A 24,482-nucleotide genomic window follows, 5' to 3' on the forward strand; every position below is an offset into this window, starting at 1 on the left:
GCCAATGGGTTTAACTACAGGCCCTGGTCAAACCAGATCCCAATACATTTAACTACAGACCCTGGTCAAACCAGATCCCAATGGGTTTAACTACAGGCCCTGGTCAAACCAGATGCCAAAGGGTTTAACTACAGGCCCTGGTCAAACCAGATCCCAATGGCTTTAAAGGCCCTGGTCAAACCAGATGCCAAAGGCCCCTGGTCAAACCAGATCCCAATACATTTAACTACAGGCCCTGGTCAAACCAGATCCCAATGGGTTTAACTACAGGCCCTGGTCAAACCAGATCCCAATGGGTTTGTTCCAGCCCCTGGTCAAACCAGATCCCAATACATTTAACTACAGGCCCTGGTCAAACCAGATCCAATGGGTTTAACTACAGGCCCTGGTCAAACCAGATGCCAATGGGTTTAACTACAGGCCCTGGTCAAAACCAGATCCCAATGGGTTTAACTACAGGCCCTGGTCAAACCAGATCCCTGTACATTTAACTACAGCCCCTGGTCAACCAGATCCCAATACATTTAACTACAGACCCTGGTCAAAACCAGATCCCAAGGCCCTGGTCAAACCAGGTTTTAGGACCATAGGCCCTGGGTCAGATTCCCAATGGGTTTAACTACAGGCCCTGGTCAAACCAGCAACAAGCCGAGACCCCCAGCCTCTGGGTCAAAAGACATATTGAACAGGCCCTGGTCAAACCAGATAATGGGTTTAACCATAGGCCCTGGTCAACCAGATCCCCAATGGGTTTAACAATCCAGATCAAATGTTGTCAAACAGATCCTGTATAAGACCTGGACAAATCCAGATCCCAATGGGACCATGGTCTTGTTAGATATTTATATTGTACACATATGATGTAACAATCCAGATCAGAGATAATTGAGTTGTTAATATTTATATTGATATGGATGTAAACCATCAGAGATAATTGAGTTGTTAAATATTTATATTGATATGATGTAACCATAAGAGATTATTGAGTTGTTAGATATTTATATTGATATGATGTAAACCATAAGAGATAATTGAGTTGTTAGATATTTATATTGATATGATGTTAACCATCAGAGATAATTGAGTTGTTGGATATTGTAACGAAGTTTTCATGCGGTGAAGGAGAGTCGGACCAAAATGCAGCGTGTAGATTGGGTTCCATGTTTAATCAACAAACGTAAACACGAATCAATACAAATACTACAAAAACAAAAGAACGAATTCAAATCCGAAACAGCCTATACTTCTGTGTAAACTAACACAGAGACAGAACAATGACACTAAGGACAATCACCCACCAAACACACAAAGAATATGGCTGTCTAAATATGGTTCTCCTAATCTGAGACAATGATAATCACCTGACTCTGATTGAGAACCGCCTCAGGCAGCTATAGACTAACGCTAGACATCCCACAAAACCCCAAGACAAAAAACCACACAATTCCATGTCACATCTGGCCTGACCGAAATAAATGAAGAATAAACATAATATATTTTGACCAGGGGTGACAAGAGACAGGATGCCATGTAGTCTTTATATATAGGAGACAGGATATGATGTAGCCTTTATATATAGGAGACAGGATATGATGTAGTCTTTATATATAGGAGACAGGGAGACAGGATGCCATGTAGTCTTTATATATAGGAGACAGGATATGATGTAGTCTTTATATATAGGAGACAGTCTTATATAGAGACAGAATATGATGTAGTCTTTATATACAGGAGACAGGATATGATGTAGGATGTAGTCTTATAGGAGACATAGGATATGGAGTCTTTACAGGATATGATGTAGTCGTTTTATATATAGGAGACAGGATATGATGTAGTCTTACATATAGAGACAGTGATATGATGTAGTCTTTATATATGTAGAGACAGGATATGATGTCCATGATAGTCTTTATGTATAGGAGACAGGATATGATGTAGTCTTTATATATAGGAGACAGGATAGGATGTAGAAGTCTTTATATATAGGAGACAGGATATGATGTAGTCTTTATATATAGAGAGACAGGATGCCATGATAGTCTTTTTATGTATAGATGTAGACTTTACACAGGAGACAGATCATGTAGTCTTTATGTATAGGAGACAGGATATGATGTAGTCTTTATATATAGGAGACAGTGATATGATGTAGTCTTTATATATAGGAGACAGGATATGATGTAGTCTTTTATATATAGGAGACAGGATATGCCTTTAGTCTTTATGTATGATGAGACATTTAGCAGACGCTTTGCCAAATGTACATGTCTGGGCCACTACTTATATACAGTGGTGAATCCTTCCAGGTTATTGCATTGGCTTTATCTCTATTGACATTGTGTAGAGTAGACTAATGCTTTGTATGCTGGAGAAAAATGCAATTTATGTTTTTAGTCTTTAAGAAAAAGACATGTTAAAGTTTTACCTTGGTTTCCTTATATAAGAACGATATGAAATCTTTTTCTTAAATATAGGTGACAGGCTGTGGTGGTTACCTGATGGTGTGTAAAGTGAGCTGTTCCACTGATGTCAGAAGGTGAATTCAAGTAAAAATATAAGAGAAAGATAAGAGATGTAGTGTGTGTATATATAGTGTGTGTGTGTGTGTGTGTGTGTGTGCGTGCGTGCGTGGTTATGCCGTGCGTGCGTCTTGCGTGTGCGTGTGAGTGTGTGTGTGTGTGTTGTGTGTGTGTGAGTGTGTGAGGATATGGTTAATCTTGAAATAGCGAGAAGGAGATGATGTAGTCTTTACATATAATGAAACAGGATTGCCATGAATGTCTTTATATTAGGAGATAATTTGATATATCACCATATAGGGACATTGTTTTGTTTGTGTTCTGTGTTGTGTGTTTGTCATGATGTAATTTGATATATCACAACGGGGACGGTGTAGTGTGAAGTGTTTACATATCATGTGGAGATGTGATATGATGTGGAGGCTTTATGCATTAGGACGATGATAGTGTGTGTGTTTGTCATTATCATGAGGTATGTGATATGATGTGGAGTCGGTCATGCATTAGGACGGTGTAGTGTGTGTGTTTGTCATTATCATGTGGTAGACAGGATGATATGGAGTCTGTCATGCATTAGAGACGGTGTATGATGTGTTTTCATTATCATGTGGTATGTTGATGTAGTCTTTCATGGAGGACGGTGTGATGTGTCTTTTGTCATGCGTTAGTTAATTGACAGCCACTGTACCCAAGAGACAGGGATGATTCGTCAGAGACAGGATGCATGTAGTCTGTGAGAAAAAGACATCAACTCCTGGGACTCTGTATTTTAATAGGCAACGTGATGATTGTGAAATCAGCAGATAGAGAGGCGTCTTTGCTCTCTGTCAGATGGAGTCTTCATCCAACCCATCACATCTGGAGTGTATTCATTAGCAAAACACCGTAGAAAGACATTTTTCCTGGTTGCCATGGTCTCGTGGTTGACTGTTGTTCGACTTGTAGCACCTACACTTGACAGTAGGAGGAGCCAACACTCAGAAGGGCAACTAGAAGAATGAATGATGTTGATGTTGATTTCCACATGAAGCCCTTTCTTCGATCACATTTGGATACAATTGTTGATTTGAAATTCATTCACTTTTGTATAAGGAGTTAGAGAGATAGAGAACAAGAGAGAGAGAGACAGACAGACAGAGAGAGAGAGAGAGACAGGCAGACAGACAGACAGACAGACAGACAGACAGACAGACAGACAGACAGACAGACAGACAGACAGAGAGACAGACAGAGAGAGACAGACAGAGAGAGAGAGAGACAGAGAGAGAGAGAGAGAGAGACAGACAGACAGTAGCAGACAGACAGAGAGACAGACAGACATACAGAGACAGACATAGAGACAGACAAAAAGAGACAGATGATGAGAGACTTTATATACAGGAGATTGTTTATTACACTTTATATATTATCAGGATACTTGATATGACAGATCTTTAACACATGTTTGACAGACAGATATGAGACAGACTTTATATATACACAGAATTGAGAGAGAGACAGAGACAGAGACAGCCAGACAGACAGACAGACAGACAGACAGACAGACAGACAGACAGACAGACAGACAGACAGACAGACAGACAGAGACACAGAAAGAGAGTGTGAGAGAGAGAGACAGACAGACAGATAGACAGAGACACAGAAATAGAAAGAGAGAGAGAGAGAGAGAGAGAGAGAGAGAGAGGAGAGAAATACATATTTCTTTGACTAGATAATGAGTGGGTGTCAGTTGATGAAAAAAGGGGCCCACCTGACATCGTTTATGTAATGGGGACTTTGACACTTCATTGACTTCAGCTTTATTATGTCCAATCTGTTGGTCACAATGAAAAGTGATACACTGACAGGTACCACACAGACACGCAGGCGACATCCCAAACGGAACCACATTCTCCAGATAGTGTCTAGGACTCTGGGCTTCTAGGGAAGAGGATGCCGTATTGGACGTGGGACACACACTGCCGACCTTACACCACGGTGACGTGTGCTTGACACACACACTTTCAATAACCAATAATTAAATATCTACCGTTTACACAAAATACAAAATACAAATAACGTTGGAGTAAAAAAAAAAAAACTACATGGATTGATAATATATGATATGATGGAAAATATCAAAAAATATTTGTTTTTCATTTGTTTTTCTTCTGTACAAACATACATATAAATATAGATAGAAAGAGAGAGTATAAAAGTGTGTATTTTTAAAATACAAAGGGCTTTGTACACCTGTTTTTACAATGTACACCACAGTTATTAACGTTGACATGACAATGACACATATGACAACATTTTGAGGGCATCTTTTTCACAGTAACGTGGGCTGTACATTATAAATGCCAACGCTGTTCATAGTCATTTCTCTCCAGACTTCTTTCACAGTGTTAGAAACATGAAGGAGTTTAGAAACGTGTCTCTGGAGCGTTGGTGTAGCCTTGTTGATCTGTGGCCCAACCACAATGTCACAAACAACATTGAAACGCCTCACCAACGCTTAAAAGGTCTTAAGATAGAAAACCATCAGTGCTATAGGATCTGTTTCCTGTATAATTGTCCTTGGCCTCTCATTGGTCTCTGTCTCTCTGAGACATCTCTCTCTGTCTCTCCATGTCTCTCTCTTCTGTCTCTAGTCTGTCTCTCTCCATCTCTCTGTCTCTCTGTCTCTCTCTGTCTCTCTGTCTCCTCACTCTCTCTAGTCTCTCTGTCAGGCCTGTCTCTCTCTCTCATTCCGTCTCCCTCTCTCTCTGTCTCTCTCTGTCTAGTCTTTTATGTCTAGCTCTGTCTATCTCTGTCTCCATATACTCTGTCTCTCTCTAGTCTTCTATATATCTCTGATCCGTCTCTCTCATTCTCTCACTCTCTGTCTCTCTCTCCATCTCTCTCTGTCTCTGATCTGTCTCTTCTGTCTAGCAGACCCTCTGATCTAGTCTTCTATATCTCTCTGTCTGGCGCCCTCGCTGTCTTTATATCTGTCTCCAACTCTCTGTAGTCTTTATCATGTCTCCGTCTCTGTCACTGTCTCTTGTCTCTCTAGGAGAAACCCTGTCCCTTACATACTCTCCAGCTCATCCTCCTCTGTTTTCTATCTCCCTCTGTCAGGCAGCCATGTAGGTGTGGTGGCTATATCTCTGTCTCTCTCTGTCTCTGGGGTGGCTCATATTCTGAGGATATCTCTGTCTCTCTGTCTATATGGGCTTCTGTCCGACAGCTAGGAGCCACCTATGATGTCTCTTCTGTCTCTGGGTGAGCCTGTCTCCTCTGTCGCCACTTCTCTTTATATCTCTCTAGGAGGCTCTGATGTCTCTTTATCTCTCTGTCTCTGATCTGTCTCTATACTCTCTCTGTCTCTCTGTCTCTCTCTGTCTCTGTCCTCTTCTGTCTCTCTTCTCCATATGATCTCTCCATCTCTCTATCATATACGGAGACAGACGCTGAAGATTCTTCTCATCTCCGAGACAGGAACTCCTGTCTCTCCATCTCCTCTCAGAACTCCATTCCGGATGTCTCTCTCTCTTTCTCTTCCGTCTCTCTATAGGTCTGTCTGGCGTCCTGTAGTAGTTTATTAATCTCGGTGACCAACTTTATATCTGGGTCCATCATGTCATCGTGTCTGTCACTGCGCAGCTTCCCCCATGAAACCCCATCCCTAACATACTCTCCAGCTCATCCTCCTCGTAGTTTTCTGGGATCTCCTCCATGGCAGGCAGCCATCTTAGGTGTGGTGGCTGGTTGGAGGAGGAAGAGGAGGTGGACGAGGTGGCCATGTTGGTGAGGTTGTTGGTGTTGTGACTTGATGGGCTTTGGTCGACAGCTCCGTCTTTAAATCAGACAGTGGGTGTATCGCCGCCCACGCTTTATATATAGGGTAGGAGGCGGGGTTGATTGTGTGTTTCCGCCCGGTAACAGCACCTTGGCGAGGGATACCCTTTCCACTTCCATGTCTCTTTCCGTTGCCGCGGCAGCACACGGTTTTCACGCACTCGGCGTACGAGTCCAGTGACGGAGGAGCAGGCGCTGGAAGATTGTCATCTCCGAGCAAGGAACTCCCTTCACTGACCCCTCCCTCCTCAGAACTCCCGGGCTCCTTCCCGAAGGTGGAGAAGCTCTTCCTGCGCTCCGAGGTCGATGGACGCCTGGTCGTCATCGAGGAGGTGGGGGGCTGGTTAAGGAGGACCTCCCCTGGGATAAACATGTTGCTGCGGTAGTCAGAGGAGGAGGAGGCCGGGGAGGACAGGGAGAGGGCCAGGGGGAGGCATCCAGCACTGGTCAGAATGGCCCAACACACGACACTCCTCAGTGCATAGGCGCATAGCTAGGGAGAGAGAAGGGAGAGGGTTAATGTTGTGTTTGGTAACACAGGTTCAGCTAGGGAGAGAGAAGGGAAGAGAAGGGGGGGTTAATGTTGTGTTTGGTACACAGGTTCATAGCTAGGGAGAGAGAAGGGAGAGAGAAGGGAGGGGGTTAATGTTGTGTTTGGTACACAGGTTCATAGCTAGGGAGAGAGAAGGAGAGAGAAGGAGGGGGTTAATGTTGTGTTTGGTACACAGGTTCATAGCTAGGGAGAGAGTGGAGGGGTTAATGTTGTGTTTGGTACACAGGTTCATAGCTAGGGAGAGAGAAGGAGAGAGAAGGGAGGGGTTAATGTTGTGTTTGGTACACAGGTTCATAGCTAGGGAGAGAGAAGGGAGAGAGAAGGGAGGGGGTTAATGTTGTGTTTGGTACACAGGTTTATAGCTAGGGAGAGAGAAGGAGAGAGAGGGGAGGGGGGTTAATGTTGTGTTTTGTACACAGGTTAAGCTAGAGAGAGAAGGGAGAGAGAAGGAGGGGGTAATGTGTTTTGTACACAGGTTCATAGCTAGGAGAGAGAAGGGAGAGAGAAGGAGGGGGTTAATGTTGTGTTTGGTACACAGGTTCATAGCTAGGAGAGAGAAGGGAGAGGGTTAATGTTGTGTTTTGTACACAGGTTCATAGCTATTGAGAGAGAAGGGAGAGAGAAGGGAGGGGGTTAATGTTGTGTTTGGTACACAGGTTCATAGCTAGGGAGAGGGAGGGAGAGGGTTAAGATTTTTTACAGGTTCAGCTAGGGAGAGAGAAGGGAGAGGGTTAATGTTGTGTTTGGTACCCAGGTTCATAGCTAGGAGAGAGAGAAGGAAGAGAGAAGGAGGGGGTTAATGTTGTGTTTGGTACACAGGTTCATAGCTAGGGAGAGAGAAGGAAGAGAGAAGGAGGGGGTTAATGTTGTGTTTGGTACACAGGTTCATAGCTAGAGAGGGGGAAGAGAGAGAAGGGAGAGGGTTAATGTTGTGTTTGTTACACAGGTTCATAGCTAGGAGAGAGAAGGGAGAGGGTTAATGTTTGTTTGGAGGTTCATAGGGAGAGGGAGGGGTTAATGTTGTGTTTGGTACACAGGTTCATAGCTAGGGAGAGAGAAGGGAGAGAGAAGGGAGAGGGTTAATGTTGTGTTTGGTACACAGGTTCATAGCTAGGGGGAGAGAGAAGGAGAGGGTTAATGTTGTGTTTGGTACCCAGGTTCATAGCTAGGGAGAGAGAAGGGAGCATTAGGGTTAATGTTGTGTTTGGTACACAGGTTCATAGCTAGGGGGAGAAGGGAGAGAGGGAGAGAGAAGGAGAGGGTTAATGTTGTGTTTGGTACACAGGTTCATAGCTAGGGAGAGGAGAAGGGAGACGGGGTTAATGTTGTGTTTGGTACACAGGTTCATAGCTAGTTAATTGAGAAGGGAGAGAGAAGGGAGAGATTGGTTAATGTTGTGTTTGGAGGGTCTCATAGCGCTAGGGAGAGAGAAGGGAGGGGGTTAATGTTGTGTTTGGTACCCAGGTTCATAGCTAGGGAGAGAAGGGAGGGGGTTAATGTTGTGTTTGGTACACAGTTCATAGCTATGGGAGAGAGAAGGGAGAGAGTGGGGAGAGGGTTAATGTTGTGTTTGGTACACAGGTTCATAGCTAGGGAGAGAAGGGAGAGAGATGGGAGAGGGTTAATGTTGTTTTTGTACACAGGTTCATAGCTAGGGGAGAGAGGAGGGAGGGTTAATGTTGTGTTTGGTACACAGGTTCATAGCTAGGAGAGAGAAGGGAGAGAGAAGGGAGGGGGTTAATGTTGTGTTTTACACAGGTTCATAGCAGGGAGAGAGAAGGGAGAGAGAAGGGAGAGAGAAGGGAGGGGGTTAATGTTGTGTTTGGTACACAGTTCATAGCTAGGAGAGAGAAGGGAGAGAGAAGGGAGGGGGTTAATGTTGTGAGAGTTTGGACACAGGTTCATAGCTAGGAGAGAGAGAGAGAAGGGAGAGAGAAGGGAGAGGGTTAATGTTGTGTTTGGTACACAGGTTCATAGCTAGGGAGAGAAGGAGAGAGAAGGAAGGGGGGTTAATGTTGTGTTTGGAACACAGGTTCATAGCTAGGAGAGAGAAGGGAGAGAGAAGGGAGAGAGAAGGGAGAGGGTTAATGTTGTGTTTGGTACACAGGTTCATAGCAGGGAGAGGAAGGGAGAGGGGTTAATGTTGTGTTTGTACAGACAGTTTCATAGCTAGGGAGAGAGAAGGAGAGAGAGAAGGAGAGAGAAGGAGAGGGTTAATGTTGTGTTTGGTACACAGGTTCACAGCTAGGGAGAGAGAAGGAGAGGGTTAAGTTGTGTTTGGTAACACAGTTTCATAGCTAAGGGAGAGAAGAGAGGAAGAGAGAGAGAAGGGAGAGGTTAATGTTGTGTTTGGTACACAGGTCATAGCTAGGGAGAGAGAAGGGAGAGAGAAGGGAGAGAGAAGGGAGAGGGTTAATGTTGTGTTTGGTAACACAGGTTCATAGCTAGGGAGAGAGAGAAGGGAGAGGGTTAATGTTGTGTTTGGTACACAGGTTCATAGTCCTAGGGAGAGAGAAGGGAGGGGGGTTAATGTTAACCCAGGTTCATAGCTAGGGAGAGAAGGAGGGGTTAATGTTGTGTTTGGTACACAGGTTCATAGCTAGGGAGAGAGAAGGGAGAGAGAAGGAGAGAGAAGGGAGAGGGTTAATGTTGTGTTTGGTACACAGGTTCATAGCTAGGGAGAGAGAAGGGAGAGAAGGGAGAGGGTTAATGTTGTGTTTGGTACACAGGTTCATAGCTAGGGAAGAGAAGGAGAGAGAAGGGAGAGGGTTAATGTTGTGTTTGGTACACAGGTTCATAGCTAGGGAGAGAGAAGGGAGGGTTAATGTTGTGTTTGGAGAGCTAAAAGGGAGGGGTTAATGTTGTGTTTGGTACACAGGTTCATAGCTAGAAAGAGAGAGAGAAGGGAGGGGTTAATGTTTGTGTTTGGTACACAGGTTCATAGCTAGGGAGAGAGAAGGGAGTCTAAGGAGAGGGTTAATGTTGTGTTTTGTACACAGGTTCATAGCTAGGAGAGAGAAGGGAGAGGGAGGGTTAATGTTGTGTTTTGTACACAGGTTCATAGCTAGGAGAGAGAGAAGGGTCATTAGAAGAGAAGGGAGGGGGTTAATGTTGTGTTTGGTACACAGGTTCATAGCTAGGGAGAGAGAAGGGAGGAGAAGAGAGAGAAGGGAGGGGGTTAATGTTGTGTTTGGTACACAGGTTCATAGCTAGGGAGAGAGAAGGGAGAGAGAAGGGAGGGGTTAATGTTGTGTTTGGTACACAGGTTCATAGCTAGGGAGAGAGAAGGGAGAGAGAAGGGAGAGAGAAGGGAGAGGGTTAATGTTGTGTTTGGTACACAGGTTCATAGCTAGGGAGAGGGAAGGGAGAGAGAGAAGGAAGGGGGTTAATGTTGTGTTTGGTACACAGGTTCATAGCTAGGGAGAGAGAAGGGAGAGAGAGGGAGAGGGTTAATGTTGTGTTTGGTACACAGGTTCATAGCTAGGTCTCTCTGTTAATGTTGTGTTTGTCTACACAGAGCTAGGGAGAGAAGGAGAGGGTTAATGTTGTGTTTGGTACACAGGTTCATAGCTAGGGAGAGAGAAGGGAGAGAGAAGGGACCTCTGAGAACCCTGGAGAGGGTTAATGTTGTGTTTGGTACACAGGTTCACTAGCTAAGGGAGAGTCCTGAAGGGAGAGAGAAGGGAGGGGTTAATGTTGTGTTTGGTACACAGGTTCATAGCTAGGGAGAGAGAAGGGAGAGAGAAGGGAAGGGGGTTAATGTTGTGTTTGGTACACAGGTTCATAGCTAGGGAGAGAGAAGGGAGAGGGTTAATGTTGTGTTTGGTACACAGGTTCATAGCTAGGGAGTACCTCTGGAGAGAGTCTAGGGAGAGAAGGGAGGGAGAGAGAAGGGAGAGGGTTAATGTTGTGTTTGGTACACAGGTTCATAGCTAGGGAGAGAGAAGGGAGGAGAAGGGAGAAGAAGGGAGGGGTTAATGTTGTGTTTGGTACACAGGTTCATAGCTAGGAGAGAGAAGGGGAGACTGTTTGGTACCAGTTTCTCCCAGGTACCATCCCTCATAGTCTAGAGAGAAGGGAGGGTTAATGTTGTGTTTGGTACACAGGTTCATAGCTAGGGAGAGAGAAGGGGAGAGAGAAGGGAGAGAGAAGGGAGGGGGTTAATGTTGTGTTTGGTACACAGGTTCATAGCTAGGGAGGAGAAGGGAGAGAGAAGGAGAAGGGAGGGGGGTTAATGTTGTGTTTGGTACACAGGTTCATAGCTAGGGAGAGAGAAGGGAGAGAGAAGGAGGGGGTTAATGTTGTGTTTGGTACACAGGTTCATAGCTAGGGAGAGAGAAGGGAGAGAAGGGAGAGAGAAGGGAGGGGGTTAATGTTGTGTTTGGTACACAGGTTCATAGCTAGGGAGAGAGAAGAGAGAAGGGAGAGAGAAGGGAGGGGGTTAATGTTGTGTTTGGTACACAGGTTCATAGCTAGGGAGAGAAGGGAGAGAGAAGGGAGGGGGGTTAATGTTGTGTTTGGTACACAGGTTCATAGCTAGGGAGAGAGAGGGAGAGGTGGGGGGGTTAATGTTGTGTTTGGTACACAGGTTCATAGCTAGGGAGAGAGAAGGGAGAGAAGGGAGGGGGTTAATGTTGTGTTTGGTAACACAGGTTCATAGCTAGGGGAGAGAAGGGAGAGAGAAGGGAGGGGGTTAATGTTGTGTTTGGTACACAGGTTCATAGCTAGGGAGAGAGAAGGGAGAGAGAAGGAGAGGGTTAATGTTTTGTTTGGTACACAGGTTCATGGCTAGGGAGAGAGAAGGGAGAGAGAAGAATGAGAAGGGAGACATGAGAGACACAGAGATTGGTGACAAATAACATGTTTGGTTTGACATTGATTAAAGGGTCTCGTGGCTCAGAAGAGGAGAGCAGAGAGGGGACACAGTGTCAAGGTGTATGATTGGCATTGATATGCAGTAGCCTACAGAACTGTTGTCTGTCAACACTACTCAGTACATACACTGCTAGCTGGAAAATACAGTCCCAATGTTTTATCTGGTTTGACATTGAGGACACAGTCCCATAGTTATGGGAGAGAGGACACAGTCCCCTAGCTATGGGAGAGAGGACACAGTCCCATAGCTATGGGAGAGAGGACACAGTCCCCTAGCTATGGGAGAGGACACAGTCCCATAGATATGGGAGAGAGGACACAGTCCCATAGATATGGGAGAGAGGACATAGTCCCATAGCTATGGGAGAGAGGACACAGTCCCATAGCTATGGGAGAGAGGACATAGTCCCATAGCTATGGGGAGAGGACACAGTCCCATAGCTATGGGAGAGAGGACACAGTCCCATACCTATGGAGAAGGACACAGTCCCATAGCTATGGGAGAGAGGACACAGTCCCATAGCTATGGGAGAGAGGACACAGTCCCCTAGCTATGGGAGAGGACACAGTCCCCTAGCTATGGGAGAGAGGACACAGTCCCATAGCTATGGAGAGAAGACACAGTCCCATAGCTATGGGAGAGGACACAGTCCCCTAGCTATGGGAGAGGACACAGTCCCATAGATATGGGAGAGAGGACATAGTCCCATAGCTATGGGAGAGAGGACACAGTCCCATAGCTATGGGACCTCACTGAGGACTAAATAGTCCCATAGCTATGGGAGAGAGAGGACACAGTCCCATAGCTATGGGAGAGAGGACACAGTCCCATAGCTATGGGAGAGAGGACACAGTCCCATAGCTATGGGAGAGAGGACACAGTCCCATAGCTATGGGAGAGAGGACACAGTCCCCTAGCTATGGGAGAGAGGACACAGTCCCCTAGCTATGGGAGAGAGGACACAGTCCCATAGCTATGGGAGAGAGGACACAGTCCCCTAGCTATGGGAGAGAGGACACAGTCCCCTAGCTATGGGAGAGAGGACACAGTCCCCTAGCTATGGGAGAGAGGGGACCAGGAGCACTGATACAAATACCTCTCTGTCTAGTCCTGTACCTCTGGGGCGACAGGGTAGCCTAGTGGTTAGAGCGTTGGACTAGTAACCGAAAGGTTCGAATCCCCGAGCTGACAAGGTACAAATCTGTCGTTCTGCCCTTGAACAGGCAGTTAACCCACTGTTCCTAGGCCGTCATTAAAAATAAGAATTTGTTCATAACTGACTTGCCTAGTAAAATAAAGGTAAAATAAAAAATAAAACCTCTCTGTCTATACCTGTACCTCTCTGTCTATTCCTGTACCTCTCTGTCTATTCCTGTACCTCTCTGTCTAACCCTGTACCTCTCTATCTAATCCTGTACCTCTCTGTCTAACCCTGTACCTCTCTGTCTAATCCTGTACCTCTCGGTCTTGTCCTGTACCTCTCTGTCTAATCCTGTACCTCTCGGTCTAGTCCTATACCTCTCTGTCTAACCCTGTACCTCTCTGTCTAACCCTGTACCTCTCTGTCTATACTTGTACCTCTGTCTAGTCCTGTACCTCTCTGTCTATACCTGTACCTCTCTGTCTATTCCTGTACCTCTCTGTCTAACCCTGTACCTCTCTGTCTATACCTGTACCTCTCTGTCTAGTCCTGTACCTCTCTGTCTATTCCTGTACCTCTCTGTCTATACCCTGTACCTCTCTGTCTAGTCCTGTACCTCTCTGTCTAACCCTGTACCTCTCTGTCTATACCTGTACCCTCTGTCTAGTCCTGTACCTCTCTGTCTAACCTGTACCTCTCTGTCTATTCCTGTACCTCTCTGTCTAGTCCTGTACCTCTCTGTCTATACCCTGTACCTCTCTGTCTATTCCTGTACCTCTCTGTCTAACCCTGTACCTCTCTGTCTAACCCTGTACCTCTCTGTCTAGTCCTGTACCTCTCTGTCTATTCCTGTACCTCTCTGTCTATACCTGTACCTCTCTGTCTAACCTGTACCTCTCTGTCTAGTCCTGTACCTCTCTGTCTAGTCCTGTACATCTCTGTCTAGTCCTGTACCTCTCTGTCTAGTCCTGTACCTCTCTGTCTAACCCTGTACCTCTCTGTCTATTCCTGTACCTCTCTGTCTGACCCTGTACCTCTCTGTCTAGTCCTGTACCTCTCTGTCTAGTCCTGTACCTCTCTGTCTAACCCTGTACCTCTCTGTCTAACCCTGTACCTCTCTGTCTGACCCTGTACCTCTCTGTCTAACCCTGTACCTCTCTGTCTAACCCTGTACCTCTCTGTCTAACCCTGTACCTCTCTGTCTAATCCTGTACCTCTCGGTCTAGTCCTGTCTACCTCTCTGTCTGACCCTGTACCTCTCTGTCTAGTCCTGTACCTCTCTGTCTAACCCTGTACCTCTCTGTCTAACCCTGTACCTCTCTGTCTAACCCTGTACCTCTCTGTCTAGTCCTGTACCTCTCTGTCTAACCCTGTACCTCTCTGTCTAACCCTGTACCTCTCTGTCTAACCCTGTACCTCTCTGTCTAACCCTGTACCTCTCTGTCTAACCCTGTACCTCTCAGTCTAACCCTGTACCTCTCTGTCTAACCCTGTACCTCTCTGTCTAACCCTGTACCTCTCTGTCTGACCCTGTACCTCTCTGTCTGACCCTGTACCTCTCTGTCTAGTCCTGTACCTCTCTGTCTAACCCTGTACCTCTCTGTCTAACCCTGTACCTCTCTGTCTAGTCCTGTACCTCTCTGTCTAGTCCTGTACCTCTCTGTCTAACCCTGTACCTCTCTGTCTAACCCTGTACCTCTCTGTCTAACCCTGTACCTCTCTGTCTAACCCTGTACCTCTCTGTCTAGTCCTGTACCTCTCTGTCTAACCCTGTACCTCTCTGTCTAGTCCTGTACCTCTCTGTCTAACCCTGTACCTCTCTGTCTAACCCTGTACCTCTCTGTCTAGTCCTGTACCTCTCTGTCTATCCCTGTACCTCTCTGTCTAGTCCTGTACCTCTCTGTCTATTCCTGTACCTCTCTGTCTAACCCTGTACCTCTCAGTCTAACCCTGTACCTCTCTGTCTAACCCTGTACCTCTCTGTCTAACCCTGTACCTCTCTGTCTAGTCCTGTACCTCTCTGTCTAGTCCTGTACCTCTTTGTCTAGTCCTGTACCTCTCTGTCTAGTCCTGTACCTCTCTGTCTAACCCTGTACCTCTCAGTCTAACCCTGTACCTCTCTGTCTGACCCTGTACCTCTCTGTCTAACCCTGTACCTCTCTGTCTAACCCTGTACCTCTCTGTCTAACCCTGTACCTCTCTGTCTGACCCTGTACCTCTCTGTCTAACCCTGTACCTCTCTGTCTAACCCTGTACCTCTCAGTCTAACCCTGTACCTCTGTCTAACCCTGACCCTGTACCTCTCTGTCTAACCCTGTACCTCTCTGTCTAGTCCTGTACCTCTCAGTCTAACCCTGTACCTCTCTGTCTAGTCCTGTACCTCTCTGTCTAACCCTGTACCTCTCTGTCTAGTCCTGTACCTCTCTGTCTAACCCTGTACCTCTCTGTCTAGTCCTGTACCTCTCAGTCTAACCCTGTACCTCTCTGTCTAACCCTGTACCTCTCTGTCTAACCCTGTACCTCTCTGTCTAACCCTGTACCTCTCAGTCTAACCCTGTACCTCTGTTGCCTGTGTAACACTTTCCCTCATGTCTCTGTAAACTCTATACGTCTGAACCAACCATTTTTGTGAGAAAGATAGATGTTGTTTTGTTATCAAAAAGGTCAACCGATTTTTACTGGGATGAGTGACAAAATAAACAAATTAAATCACTCCATTCAATCAGGCTCAAAACAGTTAATCCCCCCTCTTTCAATCCCTCTCTCCCTAACCCTCCCTCCCTCCCTCCCTCCCTCCCTACCCTCCCTCCCTCCTCTCTGTCTCCCACCCTCCCTCCATCTACCTTTCTTCCTCTCCTCTGCCACCCTCTCCTTCTTCCCTCCCTCCTCCATCTCTCCTTCCCTCCCTCCTCCATCTCTCCTTCTTCCCTCCCTCCTCCATCTCTCCTTCTTCCCTCCTTCCTCCTCTCTCCTTCTTCCCTCCCTCCTTCATCTCTCTGTAAAGAGAAGAATAACAGACAGAGGAGAAGAGAGAGAAGAGAGAGAAGAGGAGAGACTGTGGCTCTCTGGGGAGAACAACATCATTTTAAAAGCAATTACTCTGAATTCTCCTCAGCACAGACATAACCCTGTCACTCAACACAGACAACATAGACACACGTGTATACACCCCCACAACACTGTACCACACACACACACTGTACACACACACACACACACACACACACACTGTACACACTGTCACACACTGTACACACACACACACACATACACACACACACTGTACCTCTCTGTCCCCCACCGACACAGTGACTAGAGAGAGCCACAGTCTAAATCCTGGAGGCGTTTCCCTGACACGACTCTATCTGAGGGCCAGATATCAGGAGGCTGGTAATGGAGGAGCATGTCTGCCTGATAAAACCCCTGGAACTGAAAGGCTGTGGGGGAACAATACAGCTGAACCACAATAGTGCCACTGAGTGAACGGGCTGTTATGTAATAGTGCATGTGTCCCAAATCACACTCTGTTCCCTATATAGTGCACCACTTTTGAGTACACTACATAGGGAAAGTAGTGCACTATTAAGAAAATAGCGTGTATTTGGGAACCCAGGCCGTCAATGTGGTGTTAAAAATCAGCTTTTGACTATTCAGGTGAGACGTGTATTGTTGAAGCCAACATGGGGAAGGTTGGAAAACGTGGTGAGCAGCTGTCCACGGTGCTGAACTGAATAGATGATTTATTAAGGTGTTGTGGGGAGAACCTGGTGTGAGCAGCTGTCCACTGGTGCTGAACTGAATAGATGATTTATTAAGGTGTTGTGGGGAGAACCTGGTGTGAGCAGCTGTCCACGGTGCTGAACTGAATAGATGATTTATTAAGGTGTTGTGGGGAGAACCTGGTGTGAGCAGCTGTCCACGGTGCTGAACTGAATAGATGATTTATTAAGGTGTTGTGGGGAGAACCTGGTGTGAGCAGCTGTCCACGGTGCTGAACTGAATAGATGATTTATTAAGGTGTTGTGGGAGAACCTGGTGTGAGCAGCTGTCCACGGTGCTGAACTGAATAGATGATTTATTAAGGTGTTGTGGGGAGAACCTGCTGTGAGCAGCTGTCCATGGTGCTGAACTGAATAGATGATTTATTAAGGTGTTGTGGGGAGAACCTGGTGTGAGCAGCTGTCCACGGTGCTGAACTGAATAGATGATTTATTAAGGTGTTGTGGGGAGAACCTGGTGTGAGCAGCTGTCCACGGTGCTGAACTGAATAGATGATTTATTAAGGTGTTGTGGGGAGAACCTGGTGTGAGCAGCTGTCCACGGTGCTGAACTGAATAGATGATTTATTAAGGTGTTGTGGGGAGAACCTGGTGTGAGCAGCTGTCCACGGTGCTGAACTGAATAGATGATTTATTAAGGTGTTGTGGGGAGAACCTGGTGTGAGCAGCTGTCCACGGTGCTGAACTGAATAGATGATTTATTAAGGTGTTGTGGGAGAACCTGGTGTGAGCAGCTGTCCACGGTGCTGAACTGAATAGATGATTTATTAAGGTGTTGTGGGAGAACCTGGTGTGAGCAGCTGTCCACGGTGCTGAACTGAATAGATGATTTATTAAGGTGTTGTGGGGAGAACCTGGTGTGAGCAGCTGTCCACGGTGCTGAACTGAATAGATGATTTATTAAGGTGTTGTGGGGAGAACCTGGTGTGAGCAGCTGTCCACGGTGCTGAACTGAATAGATGATTTATTAAGGTGTTGTGGGGAGAACCTGGTGTGAGCAGCTGTCCACGGTGCTGAACTGAATAGATGATTTATTAAGGTGTTGTGGGGAGAACCTGGTGTGAGCAGCTGTCCACGGTGCTGAACTGAATAGATGATTTATTAAGGTGTTGTGGGGAGAACCTGGTGTGAGCAGCTGTCCACGGTGCTGAACTGAATAGATGATTTATTAAGGTGTTGTGGGGAGAACCTGGTGTGAGCAGCTGTCCACGGTGCTGAACTGAATAGATGATTTATTAAGGTGTTGTGGGGAGAACCTGGTGTGAGCAGCTGTCCACGGTGCTGAACTGAATAGATGATTTATTAAGGTGTTGTGGGGAGAACCTGCTGTGAGCAGCTGTCCATGGTGCTGAACTGAATAGATGATTTATTAAAGGTGTTGTGGGGAGAACCTGGTGTGAGCAGCTGTCCACGGTGCTGAACTGAATAGATGATTTATTAAGGTGTTGTGGGGAGAACCTGTGTGAGCAGCTGTCCACGGTGCTGAACTGAATAGATGATTTATTAAGGTGTTGTGGGAGAACCTGGTGTGAGCAGCTGTCCACGGTGCTGAACTGAATAGATGATTTATTAAGGTGTTGTGGGGAGAACCTGGTGTGAGCAGCTGTCCACGGTGCTGAACTGAATAGATGATTTATTAAGGTGTTGTGGGGAGAACCTGGTGTGAGCAGCTGTCCACGGTGCTGAACTGAATAGATGATTTATTAAGGTGTTGTGGGGAGAACCTGGTGTGAGCAGCTGTCCACGGTGCTGAACTGAATAGATGATTTATTAAGGTGTTGTGGGGAGAACCTGGTGTGAGCAGCTGTCCACGGTGCTGAACTGAATAGATGATTTATTAAGGTGTTGTGGGGAGAACCTGGTGTGAGCAGCTGTCCACGGTGCTGAACTGAATAGATGATTTATTAAGGTGGTGTGGGGAGAACCTGGTGTGAGCAGCTGTCCACGGTGCTGAACTGAATAGATGATTTATTAAGGTGTTGTGGGGAGAACCTGGTGTGAGCAGCTGTCCACGGTGCTGAACTGAATAGATGATTTATTAAGGTGTTGTGGGGAGAACCTGGTGTGAGCAGCTGTCCACGGTGCTGAACTGAATAGATGATTTATTAAGGTGTTGTGGGGAGAACCTGGTGTGAGCAGCTGTCCACGGTGCTGAACTGAATAGATGATTTATTAAGGTGTTGTGGGGAGAACCTGGTGTGAGCAGCTGTCCACGGTGCTGAACTGAATAGATGATTTATTAAGGTGTTGTGGGGAGAACCTGCTGTGAGCAGCTGTCCACGGTGCTGAACTGAATAGATGATTTATTAAGGTGTTGTGGGGAGAACCTGGTGTGAGCAGCTGTCCACGGTGCTGAACTGAATAGATGATTTATTAAGGTGTTGTGGGGAGAACCTGGTGTGAGCAGCTGTCCACGGTGCTGAACTGAATAGATGATTTATTAAGGTGTTGTGGGGAGAACCTGGTGTGAGCAGCTGTCCACGGTGCTGAACTGAATGATGATTTATTAAGGTGTTGTGGGGAGAACCTGGTGTGAGCAGCTGTCCACGGTGCTGAACTGAATAGATGATTTATAGTGTTGTCCTGGGAGAACCTGGTGGTGAGCAGCTGTCCACGGTGCTGAACTGAATAGATGATTTATTAAGGTGTTGTGGGGAGAACCTGCTGTGAGCACTGATCGGTGCTGAACTGAAAGATGGATTTATTAAGGTGTGTGGGGAGTCTGTGGAGCATGTCCAGGTGGTAGAGCTGAATAGATGATTTCTTAAGGTGTTGTGGGGAGATGGCTGTGTGATGTGTCTGATGGCATGACTGGGTGTAGTCTTATATATCTAGTGAAAAAGGACTGTATTCCTGCAGCGGGTGATGTCACCGGGCTTGGTTTTTATATTCGTGACATCCACTGAAGAGTATAAAGCTGGTCTATCCTGCCTCTACCAAGATGGCTGTCTCATGTCTCTATGTAACTGACCTTGGCACTATAGTCTATCCTGCCTCTACCAAGATGGCTGTCTCATGTCTCTATGTAACTGACCTGGGTGTAGTCTGTGGAGCATGTCCAGGTGGTAGAGCTCAGAGAAGCACTATAGTCTATCCTGCCTCTACCAAGATGGCTGTCTCATGTCTCTATGTAACTGACCTGGGTGTAGTCTGTGGAGCATGTCCAGGTGGTAGAGCTCAGAGAAGCCATCCCCCAGCAGACGGTCGATGGGGGACTCTCGTCCCATATCATAGTCGCTGTCCCCCGCATCGCTGTCCCCACGACCACTGTCCTTCAAGCTGAACTTGTCCATGTCCTGCAATGCATACCTAGAGAGAGAGAGAGAGAGAGGGAGAGAGAGAGAGAGAGAGAGAGAGAGAGGAGAGAGAGAGAGAGAGAGAGAGAGAGAGAGAGAGAGAGAGAGAGAGAGAGAGGGAGAGAGAGAGAGAGAGAGAGAGAGAGAGAGAGAGAGAGAGAGAGAGAGGGAGAGAGAGAGAAAAAATATACATTTGAGTCAAATAAAATGTATTAAAGTCAATTAAAATATATGCAATTGGTGTTTCTTAGTGGTAGAAGCTGCTGTAGCACTGATTAATGCTCATCATAGAGAGGTAGATAGAAATACAAAGCAAACATTTCACAACACTACAGTTGAAACAGACATGTGATCCACAAACTTTTGGATTGAATGATATTGATATGATTCAAACTGAAAACATGATAAACAAAAGAGCCAAACGAATATAGATCCATACTGTCATTATATAGGTTTTTATTGATGCTACTAATGAAAAGCACGGTGGACACAAGGGAATATAACAACTCAAAAGAGCAAAACGTTACAATGTTTTGGGGGGATGGTTTGTTTACCTGTAGCTTCTGGAGTATTTGTTGCCACGGAAACAGGGTCGAGGCTGATACTGACCCTGATGGAGCATGGACAGAAGCTGTGAGACTTGCTATATCCAGAATAAACACATCAAAATAACAGAAAAAATGAGGATGAATAACAGAACGGATGGAAACAGACGACAGGGGAAAAACACGACAACAATGAGGAACAAAACAAGATGGATGCCACACAGTGATTCTGATGGTGGTGACACACTGAGGAGGGTGAGGAGACAAATATGATGATTCCAAAATGGATGACAGAAAGTGGATGAGAGAAATAACAATGGGGTGTGGGTGGATGACGGGGCCAAATCAATATGGATAGGAGAGAACAACGATCATATAATGGCTTGAGGGTGAAGACACAAAGACAAACCGGATCCATGATTACATCTGGAATCAGTTCTACTAGTTTTAAATGGACAGTCATTTCACTACGGCTTTACTGACACTCAGGAACTGTTTACCAAGAGGCTCGGATTTATGACGGATTATTCTAGAATGGTGGAGGGGAGTGTAGGCGTGTGTGTGTGTGTGAGGGGAGAGAGAGAGAGAGGGAGAGAGTGGTGTGTGTGTGTGTGTGTGTGTGTGTGTGTGTGTGTGTGTGTGTGTGTGTGTGTGTGTGTGTGTGTGTGTGTGTGTGTGTGTGTGTGTGTGTGTGTGTGTGTGTGTGTGTGTGTGTGAGGGAGAGAGAGAGAGAGAGAGGGAGGGAGAGAGAGAGAGGTGAATTGTGTGTTCTGTAGTATCTCACCTCGACGGGTGGCGTAGCGTGGGCCAACTCCAGGGCGAAGCTCTCCGGGATATGATTGGACGATATCGTCACCAGGCTATTCAGTGACTGGTGGCTGTGGTGGCTCTGCCGGCTTCCCATTGGCGCCCGGTCCATGGGGGCGTGGCCGAGGGTGAGCGGTGGTGCGCTCTGATTGGTAGAGTCCCATTCACCGTGGGAACAAGTGTAATGTCACCCTTGTGGATCTGCCGCGACGGTTTCTTAGGGTGATGCTGGTGGTTGGTCTCCGCCACCCTGCAGTTGTATGAGTTCCTGGTATCTTTCTTTTCTCGGTTGCAGCGGGCGGCGAACATCACCATGATGATCAGGAGCATAGTGCAGATGGCCCCCAGGGACATGATGATGATGAGGGAGGCGTCGAGCGGCGTCTCCCCCTGGTCCAGCACCTGCACGTGGCCCTCCATGTTCTCATAGAGGCTGATTTTAGGACGGCCTTGGTGGTCTGTTGCAAGGAACCGTGGTCACTGACCAGGACGGTGAGCTCCGCAAACTCGTGGGGAAACATGTCGAGGCTAACGTTGGCGCTGATCTCGCACGTTCTAGGATCCATAGAGAAGAAGCCTTCCTCGTTGCCGGCAGTGATTGAACATGTGAGTTCTGCGTTGACGCCGGTGTCTCGGTCGGTCGCCCTGACAGCGGTAACCAGGCTACCGGCCTCGGTGTACTTGGAGACGGGGACGTCGGCCGTGAGGTTCCAGAGCTGCGGAACCACGATGACCGGCGGGTTGTCGTTTTCGTCTAGGATTGTCAGGATGACGGTGGCGTTGCTCAGCAACGAGGGTTCCCCGGCGTCCTTGGCCTGGACTACGAAGGATATCCGGCTGATGTCCTCGCGGTCGAACGTGCGGAGGGCGTAAACAGCACCGTTGGATGGGTCTATGGTGACAAAGGTGGAGATAGAGCTCCCGTGAACGCTGTTCTCCACCAGGAAGTAGCTCACCTGGCTGTTGGCGTCCAGGTCGGGGTCGGTTGCCAATAGCGACGTGAGGTAGGCCCCAGGGGCGTTGTTCTCTGATCTGAATACCTCATAGCGTCCCTTCTGGAAGCGTGGAGCGTTGTCGTTTTCATCCAGCACATGCACCGTGAAGTGCTTGATGGTCGAGAGGCTGGGCGTGCCGCGGTCCTCGGCGATGACCGTCAAGCTGAACTCTGACCTCTTCTCCCGATCCAGCGAGACGTTAGTGAGGATCATGTAGTTGTTCTCGTACGTCTTCTGTAGTTTAAAACTCCCCTGGCCATGGAGTTTACACACAACCTCTCCGTTCAGACCGGAATCTAGGTCCTCCACTCTTACTAAGGCCACGAAGGAATCCAATGGAGCGGCCTCTGAGATATGGGCTGCGTCCTCCTTGCCTCTGTCCCCTTGGGACATCAGATTGATGCTGATGTCTGGTTTGTTGTCATTTACGTCCACTACCTTGATGAAGATCTTGCAGTGTGCTGGCATGGAGTTGGGGCCCATATCCTGGGCTTGGACATCGATGTCATATGATGTCGCGCTTTCAAAGTCCACGCGCTTCATGAGCGTCAGGTGGCCGTTATCTGAGTTGATCTTGAACGTTTCCACGATTTTCGGGGACACGTGACTGCTAAAGGAGTAGACGATTTTGGCGTTGGTTCCGTCGTCTGCATCAGTCGCATTCAGGTCAATAAGAAGAGATCCAACAGGTGAATTCTCCAATAGCTGAATCACATATGAAGACTGTTCGAAAATAGGACTGTTGTCGTTTGAATCTGCCACGCTAATTCTGAGGAGAGTAGAACCTGATTTAGGGGGAACGCCCTTATCGGAGGCCGTCAGCTGAAGTTCATAACCTGGCTGCATCTCCCTGTCGAGCTCCCTTAGCACCACCAACTCCGAGTACTTAGCCCCGTCCGTTCTGCTCTGAATGTCAATCTTGAAGTAGTTGTTGGGCTCGAGGGAGTAAGTATCGAGGGAGTTCTCCCCGACGTCGGGGTCACTCGCGCTGTCCAGGGGAATGCGCGCCCCAACTGCCGCGCTCTCGGAGATCTCGATGGGGATTACGGCGCGGGCGAACTGGGGCGCGTTATCATTAATGTCCAACACTTCCACTTCGACGTGGAAGAGCTGCAAGTGTTCTGTTGGAAGAGTCAGAACATCGAATTCAATGGAACAGTTGAGGTTCTTCTCGCAGAGCTTCTCTCTGTCTATTTTGGAACGGATGCTGATCTCTCCGTCCTGCTCGCGCACGGATAGGAAAGACGTGCTACCTCTCTGCATGGTTCGGAAACGCAAAGACACAGAACTTGGGAGTTTGACCAAAACCGCAGCCAGGTCTTCTTTAAGCCGTCCAATAACAGTCCCCACCTTCTGTTCCTCGTAAACTTGATATTTTAACGTTTTACCTTTGACGTTTTGCGTGGCCACTGCCATAACGGCGAGAAGTATCCATATTCGGATATAAAATCCGCAGATTATTTGTCCAGGTTCCATCTTTAAAGTAAAATCCCTTTGGGTGATTCTGAAAGTAGTTCCAAAATAGCTCCTTTACGCAGCCAGCACTGATTCCGTTATTGTAGCCTAATGAACTCAACGAATCCACTGCGCCCCGACGACAGTCATTAGGCTAATCGCAGCGCCTTCTCCAAGAGCTAGATATCCCCATTTAAACACGTTGGAGCATTAAAAAAAACAGGGTGCGTTCCGCAGTCATTTCTACTAGAAAACACAACGTCCAAAGTGAGAGTGAGTTATCTAAGATCCCTTCCACGCATACAAATCTGTTGCGCGAGTCTCAGAGTAGACTCTTATAGAGCACCGCTTAAATCTGTGCTTCTCTCTGTGTGCGGTGCTCTCTCTCTCGCTCTCTCTCTCCGTCTGATGGCTCCCCCAAAATAGCCCGCCTCAATCTAACCAGCCCTACAACGGAATAGCGGCCCCTTTCTCTTCCCCCCAGCAAGGCAAAATGCTTCCAAAATAAAATGCCTACCCGGTGACCACTCAAAACAGAGGCGAGGAGAGAGGGGGGAGAAAGAGGGAGGGGAGGAGAGATCGAGACGGGGCAAACTCCACCCTCTCGGGTTCTTCATCCACTTTCTTTCTTCACTTTCACCCCTGAGAAGAGGAGAGAGAGAGAGAGAGAGAGAGAGAGCATGCCTCAACA

At 47.2% G+C, this 24,482-nt stretch overlaps 1 protein-coding gene across 1 annotated transcript; it reads right to left on the reverse strand.

Annotated features, from left to right (window-relative positions):
• Positions 1-6,711: 6,711 nt before the first annotated feature.
• On the reverse strand, positions 6,712-24,280 carry LOC135537036 (protocadherin-18-like). The gene is given in 6 exon segments (XM_064963249.1): positions 6,712-6,837; positions 19,833-20,002; positions 20,544-20,632; positions 21,319-21,455; positions 21,458-21,778; positions 21,781-24,280. Coding segments are annotated over 6 exon segments (2,856 nt in total). The 5' UTR covers positions 23,813-24,280; the 3' UTR covers positions 6,712-6,730.
• Between the last annotated feature and the right edge of the window lie 202 nt (positions 24,281-24,482).

Source organism: Oncorhynchus masou, unplaced genomic scaffold (assembly GCF_036934945.1).
Source record: "Oncorhynchus masou masou isolate Uvic2021 unplaced genomic scaffold, UVic_Omas_1.1 unplaced_scaffold_701, whole genome shotgun sequence".
Taxonomy (NCBI): Eukaryota; Metazoa; Chordata; class Actinopteri; order Salmoniformes; family Salmonidae; genus Oncorhynchus; species Oncorhynchus masou.